The sequence below is a fragment of the Entelurus aequoreus genome, linkage group LG25, assembly GCF_033978785.1.
Source record: "Entelurus aequoreus isolate RoL-2023_Sb linkage group LG25, RoL_Eaeq_v1.1, whole genome shotgun sequence".
Classification (NCBI taxonomy): Eukaryota; Metazoa; Chordata; class Actinopteri; order Syngnathiformes; family Syngnathidae; genus Entelurus; species Entelurus aequoreus.
This window is the reverse complement of record NC_084755.1, coordinates 25,414,979-25,427,358: the sequence shown is the minus strand read 5'-3', so window position 1 is coordinate 25,427,358 and position 12,380 is coordinate 25,414,979. Positions and strand designations below refer to the sequence as shown.

Here is a 12,380-nt window from a genome sequence, read left to right as displayed (position 1 = left end):
CGGTGGAACAGGGGTTAGTGCATGTGCCTCAAAATACAAAGGTCCTGAGTAGTCCTGAGTTCAATCCCGGGCTCGGGATCTTTCTGTGTTCTCTCCAGGTACTCCGGCTTCCTTCCACCACCAAAGACATGCATCTGGGGATAGGTTGATTGGCAACACTAAATTGGACCTAGTGCGTGAATGTGAGTGTTGTCTGTCTATCTGTGTTGGCCCTGTGATGAGGTCGCGACTTGTCCAGGGTGTACACCGCCTTCCGCCCGAATGCAGCTGAGATAGGCTCCAGCACCCCCCACGACCCCAAAAGGGACAAGCGGTAGAAAATGGATGGATGGCTATATTTATATATAAATAAATAATATACTATATTTATAATATATATATATATATTATGTATATAATATATATATATATAGGGTAAAGAAAACAGCCTGCATGTCAGCAGATTGAAGGTTTTTACTTGGTTAGTGTTGCAATACAATCCTTTATAATAGTGACCCTTTTATCAGGATTTTTGAGCTTCCTTTTCATGACTAAGTAAAACATAACTTTAAAGAAGGTTATAGGCAGCAGAGTTAGTCCTGATTGTGTCATAGTGATCTTAGGTCCATAATTCAGCATGCCTTATGACATAAGTGCAGAGCAGCATATCACAGGTCAGGATCCAGCTCCTACTGGAAATGTGAACTTCTGTTCAATTATTGACAGAGTTCAGGAGCGGGGTAAGAGGCACACATTGAACATGTGATTTTCTTAAAAAAAGATCAAATAATTTAATATTGGTATTAAATATATATAATATTTAATATACCCTTGTTCAACATTTGTTTCAAGGCGTATTGTGCAGTGTTAAATAATGCAGTGCAGTTAGTCAACTCTCAGTTAGGCACTTGTCAACCATCCAGAAGCTCAGAATTTAAATACATTACTGCGTGAAAACACAATTCCGAGAGTACACTTCTGCATCCTTTAAATGGCCAGAGCAGCTCTGTGCGGCGGCTCAGACTTGACCTGATCTCTTCTCATATCTTCTCCGCTTCCCTCTTCAGGACTTCAGGCCAAGGTAAGCCATGGTTTGCTCATAGATTGTCCACGCCATGGCTACCACCAGCGTCCTCCTCAAAGAGCGTGGCACCGCCCCTCTTAAGAAGCCCCTTGGGCCATGTTCCTTGGAGAAGATAAGATACCAATACATCAAATACTGAAAATACTGTACATTTTTGGTAAGAAAAAAGATGTCAAACTAAAATACAGAAATCGCTCAGTTGCCAGAATTTTACCGGGACAAAAAAATTGTGGTAGTTTTTCCATTTACAGTAATATGCTGTAAAAATAAATTCTGGTAACCATAGGTGGATTAATGACCGGGCCTACCGGGCCCAGGCCCAGGGGGCCAGAGGCCCCAAGGGGCCAGGCCAACTTGGCCCCGCGGCCGCGACCCAAGCAAAACTACTTTTGCAAAAATAATAATCTTAAGCCCCAAGGGGCCAGGCCAACTTGGCCCCGCGGCCATGATCCATAGAGGGTAAGAGGCCCCAAGGGGCCAGGTCAACTTGGCCCCGCGGCCGCGACCCACAGAGGGCCAGAGGCCCCAAGGGGCCAGGCCAACATGGCCCCGCGGCCATGATCCATAGACGGTCAGAGGCCCCAAGGGGCCAGGCCAACTTGGCCCCGCGGCCACGATCCATAGAGGGTCAGAGGCCCCAGGGGGCCAGGTCAACTTGGCCCCGCGGCCACGATCCATAGACGGTCAGAGGCCCCAAGGGGCCAGGCCAACTTGGCCCCGCGGCCACGACCCACAGAAGGCCAGAGGCCCCAAAGGGCCAGGCCAACTTGGCCCCGCGGCCGCGAGCCACAGAAGGCCAGAGGCCCCAAGGGGCCAGGTCAACTTGGCCCCGCGGCCACGATCCATAGAGGGTAAGAGGCCCCAAGGGGCCAGGTCAACTTGGCCCCGCGGCCGCGACCCACAGAGGGCCTGAGGTCCTAAGGGGTCAGGCCAACTTGGCCCCGCGGCCATGATCCATAGAGGGCCAGAGGCCCCGAGGGGTCAGGCCAACTTGGCCCCGATCCATAGAGGGTCAGAGGCCCCAAGGGGCCAGGCCAACTTGGCCCCGCGGCCACGACCCACAGAGGCCCCAAGGGGCCAGGCAAAATTGGCCCCGCGGCCATGATCCACAGAGGGCCAGAGGCTCTCAATCATTATTATCAAAGCTAATTCTCAAATTGGATGGATCACACAACCTCACTCACATATTCTTTATCAATTATTAAAGGTTGTTTCTGAATTTTGATCACAGAACTTAATGCAAATATTCTTGATTGATTGACAAAGCTCATTCTCAAATTTTGATTACACAACCTTACTCTGACAAATTATCATTATCAAAAAGCTCTATCTCGAATTTGGATCACAGAATCTCACTCAAGTATTCTTAGCTGTGCCCCTCCCCCATCAAGTCTTTCATAAACCGGTCTGTTCTTTTAGAATCTCCTCATTTGGTATTTTGAACTCGTGAGAGACTGCTCAAAATTTGGTTTCCTTTCCCTCAGTTCAGACTCAGAGATAATTTGAAATCATTCAACAAGAAGTTTAACGCGCGCACACACACACACACACACACACTTGAGTTGAGCATTACTTGGAAATTCTTATATTTTCCATTTTGCTGTTATTATCAGCATCTTCCCATTTTGTCCTTTTCTTTCGAGAAAGTTTACAGTCTGACATTTGTCACTGCTGTCAGTTAATAACTTTTTGGTCTTTGACCCATTTTGTCATTTTCTCGATTCGATCGTCACTGACCACTCTCTCCTGTCTGGCAGACATCGTTGCTGCCATCATAGCTAGCAAGCTGCCTGCAGCGGGTCATCCCTATGTTCCCCGTCCCTATGTTACCCGGGTCCTATGTTCCCCTCTACCGGGGAACTAAGGACCCTTTTTAAAAAAAAGGGTTCTATGTTCCCCGCTGCGGGGAACGTACAACACTTTTTCCAGAAAAGGGTTCTATGTTCCCCGCTGCTTCCAATGCGCGACTAAGTAAGACGCACGCAGACACGCATGACAGAGACGCGTTTAAGTTGTCGAAGGAAGGAAGTTCGCGTTTGAGTTGCTCTATCTGCTGCCGCACGCCCTGTGACAGGTTAGGTTTAGGGATGGTTTTGGTCAGGGCACAATTTCGCCAAAAAAGTGCTCCACAACGCCCTGTGACAGGTTAGGTTTAGGGATAGTTTTGGTCAGGGCACAATTTCGCCAAAAAAAAGTGCTCCACAACGCCCTGTGACAGGTTAGGTTTAGGGATGGTTTTGGTCAGGGCACAATTTCGCAATTTCGCCAGATACAATGCAGGGAACATAGGACCCTTTTTTAGAAAAGGGTCCTAAGTTCCCCGGTCGCATACAAAGACCCAGGAACAACCGGGGAACATAGGACCCGGGGAACATAGGACCCGGGGAACATAGGCACGCTCCCGCCTGCAGATAGCAACATTTTGGTGTCCTTTGGGAAAATATTTAGAAAGAAGACAAAAGTACACACAGTTGTACAACTATTATCTTTATGATCTTTTTTTTGTTAGTTTCTCTGTTACTGTGTGTGGCCAATTAAGCGACTTTTGGCCATACCTGGCTGGTGACATTTAGCGACTTTCTGGTTGATGTTAAGATTAATAATAGCAACAGTTCTCTTCATCTTAATGCAATTTATTGTGTCTGTCTCTCCACATTTTGCCATTAGGTACTTTGAGCTCTTGTTGGTCAGTCACTCTAAGGTACATTGTTGCTGCCATCATAGCTAGCAAGCTGCCTGCAGATAGCGACATTTTGGTGTCCTTTGAGAAATATTAAGAAAGAAGACAAAAGTACAAGACATTGTACGATTACTATCTTTTTAAAATTATTTGTTTCACTGTGTGATTGACCGACTTTGCCGCTAGATTTCGCGTCTTTTGGCCATACCTGGCTAGCGACTAAAAACATCATTTAGCGACTTTTTGGTTGTGAAGATAAGTGGTAAAAGCAGATCTTCCTGTTGGTCTTCCCACATTTTGCCATTTGGTACTTTGCACTCTTCTTGGTCACTCCAAGGCATTTGTCCCTGCCTTCAGCTAGTCACTTGGCTCTTTTGGAATATATTTCACTGTAATTGGCTCTCTCTCTCTCTTTCTCCTCAGTACAAATCAGCCTGTTCCCTTGCCATTCATCACTGACCACTCTGCTCTCCTGTCTGTCAGACATTATTGCTGCTTGCAGATAGCTTGGGGTCCTTAGAGAAAATATCAGAAGAGAAAAGTACACAATTATCTTAATTATCTTTTTTATTCAGTCAGTCCTTCAGTGAGTCCCAGTGTGTTGGCGATTAAGCAACGTTGGCATTCAATTAGCGACTTTTGGCCATACATGGCTGGCGACTCAAAAAACTAGAAAAAAAGTACAAAAAGTTGTACAATTAATATCTTTATTATCCTTAATTCCCCTGAATCCTAGAGTGTGTTGCAATTAAGCAACTTTGCTGCTAGGTTTAGCGACTCTTGTTTTGGGCATACCTGGCTAGCGACTACAAACATTATTCAGCAACTTTTTGGCTGTTAAGATTAACGTTAATAAATTAAATCCTAATACAATTTATTGTGTTGGTCTCGCCATCTTGCTATTAGGTACTTTGAATTCTTGTTGGTCTCTGCTAAGGTATCTGGCTGTTGTCTTTGCCTTCAGTTAGTCACTTGGCTCTGGAATATATTTAACTGTACTTGGCTCTCTCTTTCTCCTCAGTACAAATCAGTCTGTTCCCTTGCCATTTAGACATTTTCTTGATTGGATCATCACTGACCACTCTGCTCTCCTGCTGTCTATCAGACATTGTTGCTCCCATCATAGCTAGCAAGCTGCCTTGGTGTCCTTTGTGAAAATATTTAGATAGAAGACTAAAGTGCACAAAGGTGTACAATTATTATCTTTTCAAAATATTTGTTTCACTGTCAGTGTGATTGACCGACTTTGCCGCTAGATTTCGCGTCTTTTGGCCATACCTGGCTAGCGACTGAAAACATCATTTAGCAACTTTTTGGTTGTGAAGATAAGAGGTAAAAGCAGATCTGCCTGTTGGTCTTTCCACATTTTGCCATTTGGTACTTTGCACTCTTGTTGGTCACTCCAAGGCATTTGTCCCTGCCTTCAGCTAGTCACTTGGCTCTTTTGGAATATATTTCACTGTAATTGGCTCTCTCTCTCTCTTTCTCCTCAGTACAAATCAGTCTGTTCCCTTGCCATTTAGACATTTTCTTGATTCGATCATCACTGACCACTCTGCTCTCCTGCTGTCTATCAGACGAATCAGTTGATTCTCTGCTCTCAATTGTCTATGCTAGTAAGCTGTTATTCTCTGCTTTGGAGTGTTGATGCTGGGTTGCTAGTTTTCTAAATCACCTCACACACTTGAAGGAAGCAGCACCGATCATAAACACACAAACAAACTCACACACACACACACACACACACACACACACACACACACACACACACACACACACACACACACACACACACACACACACACATAGTTGGTTTATCTGTTGTGATAGGCAAAGAGCCAATGTGCAAAGAAAGAAGGGAAATATGGATCATAAACGTTTAAGTGGAGGAGCTAGAAAAAAAATTCAGCAAGAAAAGAAAAAAAAGGAATCAGTTTTACTTGAGAGTGTTCCAAATATCTCCAGCTTCTTCAGTACAAAGACATCTGCTGAAAGCAATTCTATAAATGCTACTGCAAATTCAGCTAAGGTTAGCAATGCACCTGAGCTAGCATGTAGCTCCCAAGATCCTGAGACCACTACAAGTGTAGACACTGAACCAAATGCTTCTGATGCTTATGATTCAACCAATTCAGCAGTAGCCAGTTGCTCGGATGAATGTGAGGTCACTGCACCTCTGGACAGCATAGAAAATGAGCTGAATCTTTCTTCAACACCATCTACAGTGACAACTCTACCTAGTGATCCCGCTAAATGGGCTGAGACCCTCACTGAGTCAATGAAGGAAGTTCTTATTCAAAGAGGTGCAAAATCATTTCACAACCGTCACAGCCATTATCCAGCTTCTGTGAGGAACAGTGGGCTAGGAGGCAAAACCCGATGCCTAAACAATGAACATTTTACTTCACACTTGCCCAATGGACAACGAGTACAAAGAGAGTGGCTGATGTACTCTCCCTCTACTGGTAATGTTTACTGCTTTGCATGCAAACTGTTTTCCCCAAAAACGCATTCTTTTGTGACAGGCTATTGTGATTGGAAACACTCAGAAAGATTTGGTGAACATGAGCGAAGTGCTGAGCACATAACCTGCATGCAAGCAGTCTTGAACCGCGCCAAAGGTGCCACAGTTGATGCAGACCTGTTCAAACAGTTTCAGGCAGAGAGCAGCTATTGGAGGCAGGTGTTACAAAGAGTTGTTGCAGTCATTAAATTCCTTGCAGAAAGGGGCCTTGCATTTAGGGGTAAAAATGAATCGTTAGGGTCTCCTCTCAATGGGAACTACCTTGGTATTCTGGAGGTCCTGGCTGAATTTGATCCCTTTCTAAAGGATCACATCAGAAAGTTTGGGCAGATGGGTCGAGGTAATACCTCATATCTGTCCTCCACCATTTGTGAGGAATTCATTGAATTGATGGGTGCAAAAACCAAACAGGCTATAGCAGATGAACTGCAAGCAAGCAAATACTACTCTATCATTGTGGATTCAACCCCAGATTTATCTCATGTGGACCAATTGACATTCATATTCCGTTTTGTTAGCAAAGAGGGCAGTGTTGTTGAACGCTTTGTGGGTTTTGAGCCCATTACTAGCCATACAGGTGAAAGTTTGGCTAACTGTGTCATGTCTGTGTTGGAAAATCTAGGGTTAGAGCTGTCAAATTGCAGGGGGCAGGCTTATGATAATGCCAGCAACATGTCAGGGAGGTATAATGGGTTGCAGGCTCACTTAAAGAAAAGCAACCCATTAATACACTATATTCCATGTGCAGCTCACTCTTTGAATTTGGTGGGAGTCAACAGCATTGACAGATGTGGAAATGAAGTCTCTAAGTATTTTGACTTGATTCAGTCTATTTACAACTTCACAACTGCATCCACACACCGATGGGACAGGGTATTTGGCAATTCCAACATAGATCTCACACTTAAAGCTTTATCCAACACGCGTTGGAGTTGCCGTGCAGAATCTACCAAAGCACTGTGGCAGAACTACAGTAAAATAAAAGCAGCACTACAGGTTATTTCCACTGATGACACAGAGAAACGAGACACACAAACTGAAGCTGACAGTCTAGTGCGGAAGCTGGATTCACTTGAGATGGCCTTCATGGCAGGCTTTTGGGACACTGTTCTGTCCAGATTTCAGGCCACAAGTCTGCAACTTCAAAAAGCAGACATGGACCTTGGTACAGCAGTTAGATTGCTGGAATCTCTGCGCACCTTTGTTCTCTCCCAAAGAGATCTATTTGATCATTTTGAGCAGAAAGCCTTAAACATGTTGGGTGGCACCCCATCTTACAGGGCTGAACGGACGAGGAAACGTAAAAAGTTTGCTGATGAATCAGCATCCCCAGATGTTGTGCTTGAGGGAAGGCAACTGTTTCAAATAGAGACATTTATTGCCTCTATTGATCAACTGAGTTCAAGCCTTAATCACCGTCTGGAGGCCTACAAACATCTGAACAATTTGTTCAGTGTCCTTTTCTCTTTGGATACAGAGTCCAATGCTTCAGTCCTTCACAAGGCCAAGATTCTCACTGAATCATACCCATCTGACCTCAATGAAAGTCTTGGACAGGAGCTTATACAGTTCAAATCTTTTATACAGCTCAACAACACTGATGAGGAGAGGACCCCTTCAGGACTGCTCAAAACAATAATACATTTTGGACTACAGCCTACGTTTCCTAATACATACATTGCGCTACAGATTTTTCTCACTCTACCGGTCAGTAACTGTGAGGGAGAACGCTCATTCTCTCTTTTGTCAAGAGTAAAAAATGAGCTGCGCACAAGAATGACTCAGAAAAGATTAAATGCGTTATCTCTAATGGCAATTGAGAGTGAGCTGACAAGAGAGTTGGACTTCAATGATGTGGTGGATGATTTTGCAAAATTGAAAGCACGAAAGAAACCCCTTGCTTAAAGGTGCACTGTGTAAGATTTTTAGGTTATTTCCAGAATTCACCCATTCACTAATGTTAGGCTACCTGTTTTCATGAATACTTACCACCACCATAAAATTCTAAGTATCCATTATGACTTGGAGAATTGCACTTTTGCCATTTCTGGGAAGTGTCACCTGGATTGTGAAGATAGGATTGACTTTAGGCAGAAGCTTGGTGCTTTCTCTGGCAAACTGAACCTCAAGCTTCATTCTCTGCAGCTTTGCATTCTTGTGCAGACTTTCATCCACAAGGAACTTTTCAACTTCCCCACTATCGTGAAGGGGCCATCAAAAGATTTCAGTGTGTCCAGCATGTCTAGTCTCTTACTCTCCTTTCTTTGAGCCATCTCTTGTTTCTCATCTGCCCTACTCTCGAATTTTGCCTTCATGAATTTACTCCAGTTGAGTTCAACCTCCCTTTTTGCTTGTGCTGCTGCCTTGAAACCTCTGAAGCTCCTGGCTCTTCTGTAAAATTATTGACCTATTGACTGCGTTCAGTGTGCCCAACTTCTTCAGTTTGTAGTCCACCTTGCCACATTGTCTCTCCATCCCAATGTTGTGCACAGGGGTGCCATCAATGTTACTAGCCTGTTCACTGACAGGGTCCATTGGGAAGGTCTCCTCATCCATCCTCTGCCTGGCCAGGACAGTCTTCAGATGGGGCAGCATGAGATCTGTCAGCTGCTTCACTTCATCCAAGTATTCGGCAGCCACGTCTGACACTGAGTTCAGGACATGTCCAGTGCCTGTCCAGCCACTATAGCATTCTTGGAAATGGGCTATCTTGACCTGCATGCAGCCCTTGTACCATGAACTGGCCTACACCTTTCTTTGTGGTGCTCTCCGATGCATGTTATCATTTTACCTTTCTCCTTCTCCTCAAGCTTAACCACAAATAGATACAGACTTTGAGCCTCAATTTGCTGCACAGCTGCCGTTATGCCAATGTGTTTTCCTAAGATATTATTTTATTTTTAATGATAGAAGGGAGGAAAAGGGGGCAAAAATCATGTCCGATTTAGTTTTTTGGGTGGGTTGGGGGGTTTATTTCATGATAGCTACCAACTTCCAATACATAATATCTCTCAAATGACCCAATGCACCATCACTGAAGTGGGCGTAATCATTTTCAAAAATGTTTATTTTTAGGCCATTTATCCCCTCCCCCTGTGTCTGTGTGAAACCTGTGCTTGTCAGTGTCTGTGTGGTATACCTAATAGTGTGTGTGCAGTATGTGCACTCTTCTGTACAGTACAGTGTGCATGTCTGTTCACAGTATACAGTATTTCTTGCATAGTGCGTGCGTGTGTGTGCGCCCACACGCGCGGGGGGTTGAGGGGCCAAGACCATGTCAGGCCCAGGGGGCCAAAATTTCTTAATCCGCCCCTGCTGGTAACTGAGATGCCAGTTTTGACTATAAAATTTACAGATTGTTTTTTACAGTGTAATAAAAGAAGAAAACAAATATATATACCGGTATATACAGTATATATAACAATCAAATTATATCATAAAGCAATTCACTGTTACAATCAGCCCCATAACTGCACTGTGGCCCCCAGTTGGAGCCCTGTTGTAGATAGTGTGACAAAAAAATATTGTAATAAATAATAATATAACACATTTATTAAAATTACATTTGGTATAATAATTTAAAGAAAAGTAATAGATGTTTTGCTGTCCAAACCAGAAAAACAAGTAGCGGTATGGTTTAAAATATTCCATTAGTAAAAATTCCAATAAAATAACTTAAATTATAAATAAGGACTTAAAGGCCTACTGAAATGAATTTTTTTTATTTAAACGGAGATAGCAGATCTATTCTATGTGTCATACTTGATCATTTCGCGATATTGCCATATTTTTGCTGAAAGGATTTAGTATAGAACAACGACGATAAAGATTGCAACTTTTGGTATCTGATAAAAAAAGGCTTGCCCCTACCGGAAGTAGCGTGACGTAGTCAGTTGAACATATACGCAAAGTTCCCTATTGTTTACAATGATGGCCGCATGAAGTGAGAGAGATTCGGACCGAGAAAGCGACAATTTCCCCATTAATTTGAGCGAGGATGAAAGATTTGTGGATGAGTAAAGTGCAAGTGAAGGACTAGTGGGGAGTTGAAGCTATTGAGATAGGGAAGATGCTGTGAGAGCCGGGGGTGACCTGATATTCAGCTGGGAATGACTACAACAGTAAATAAACACAAGACATATATATACTCTATTAGCCACAACACAACCAGGCTTATATTTAATATGCCACAAATTAATCCTGCATAAAAACACCTACGTGTTTGTTATGCTAGCTCCTAGCTCCTCTGCTAGCTCCATAGAACACGCCAATACAATTCAAACACCTGATCAACACACACAATCACTCAGCCCAAAAGACCGTTCACCTAACCCAAGGTTCATAAAGCTTATATATTTTTTAAAAGTTACGTACGTGACGCGCACATACGGTCAAGCTATCAAATGTTTAGCAGCCAAGGCTGCATACTCACGGTACCTGATATTCAGCTGGGAATGACTACAACAGTAAATAAACACAAGACATATATATACTATATTAGCCACAACACAACCAGGCTTATATTTAATATGCCACAAATTAATCCTGCATAAAAACACCTACGTCTTTGTTATGCTAACTCCTAGCTCCTATGCTAGCTCCTAGTTCCATAGAACACGCCAATACAATTCAAACACCTGATCAACACACACAATCACTCAGCCCAAAAGACCGTTCACCTAACCCAAGGTTCATAAAGCTTATATATTTTTAAAAAGTTACGTACATACGCAAAAAAAAAGTTGCGCACATACGGTCAAGCGATCAAATGTTTAGAAGCCAAAGCTGCATACTCACGGTAGCACGTCTGCGTCTTTGTCATCCAAATCAAAGTAATCCTGGTAAGAGTCTGTGTTGTCCCAGTTCTCGACAGGCGTCTGTGTATCGAAGTCAAAAGTCCTCCTGGTTAGAGTCTCTGTTATCCGAGTTCTTCCATCTTGACTGCATCTTTCGGGAATGTAAACAAAGACGCGCCGGCTGTGTACTGTTGTTGCTGACTTCGTTCGAAAAATACGTCCGTTTCGCACCGACAACTTTCTTCTTTGCTTGCTCAGCTTCTTTCTCCATAATGCAATGAACATAATTGCAACAGATTCACGAACACAGATGTCCAGAATACTGTGGAATTATGAAATGAAAACAGAGCTTTTTTGTATTGTATTCAATGGGGAAGGCATACCTCTGTTCCCCGGGCTACGTCACGCGCATACGTCATCCTCAGAGGCGTTTCGAACCGGAAGTTTAGCGGCCAATTTAAAATGTCACTTTATAAGTTAACCCGGCCGTATTGGCATGTGTTATAATGTTAAGATTTCATCATTGATATATAAACTATCAGACTGCGTGGTCGGTAGTAGTGGGTTTCAGTAGGCCTTTAATTAAAAAATTAAGTACCCAATCTAGGATGATAATGAAGACATGTTATGAAATTTAAAAAAAACTTGAATAAATGTTTTTTCCTGGATTTCTGGGAAAAAAACAGAACGTCTTTTTAAAAATGTATTCTTTAAAAAATAAAAAAAATAAAGATTTTGGACAAATATGAATCGATTTGAAATCGTAATAAATAATAAAAGCAATTGGATGTGAACAATGTTTTTTTCCGGCTGCTTGTTTGCTATGCTGTAGATAGTGTAAGTAAAAACTATTACAATTAAGTCATTGTAATAAATGATCAATCAGTAAATTCAATAATTACAGCTAAATACATTTTAAAGAGTAATATATTTATTACTTTCCAAACCAGTGCTCCTATGTAGTGGTGTGTTTAATATTTAGACATAAAAAGGCATATGAAATATTTTTTTATGTGAATTAAGAATAATTTAAGAAGTTAAAACTTTAAGTACCCTGTTTTTGAATGATACCAAAGGTGGGTTGTGAAATAAAAATTAACATGAAAAAACGTCTTTTTAAAAATGTATTTACAAAAATGTTTTAAAAATTGGTCAAAACTATGAATCAATTTAAAATCGGAATTACTAAAAATAGTGATTGAGATGTGAAATAAAATGTTTAGGAACCAAATTAATAAACTGTAAAATAACAGTTAATTGTAATAAATAATGCATTAATATATCTAATAATATTTATTTGAATAGATTTTTCAAAGT

At 42.3% G+C, this 12,380-nt stretch overlaps 1 protein-coding gene across 4 annotated transcripts in view; it reads right to left on the bottom strand.

Annotated features, from left to right (window-relative positions):
* Window positions 1-464: 464 nt before the first annotated feature.
* The window catches only part of LOC133642193 (mitochondrial glycine transporter B-like), a 22,584-nt gene continuing 10,668 nt past the window's right edge, over window positions 465-12,380 (bottom strand). Inside the window, exon 7 of one of the 4 annotated variants that reach the window (XM_062036268.1) lies at window positions 465-1,165. In XM_062036268.1, the coding sequence (XP_061892252.1) occupies window positions 1,043-1,165 (123 nt within the window). In that variant the 3' untranslated portion in view covers window positions 465-1,042. The remainder of the gene's footprint in view (window positions 1,166-12,380) is intronic. The other 3 variants (XM_062036266.1, XM_062036269.1, XM_062036267.1) reach the window with 3 other exon arrangements.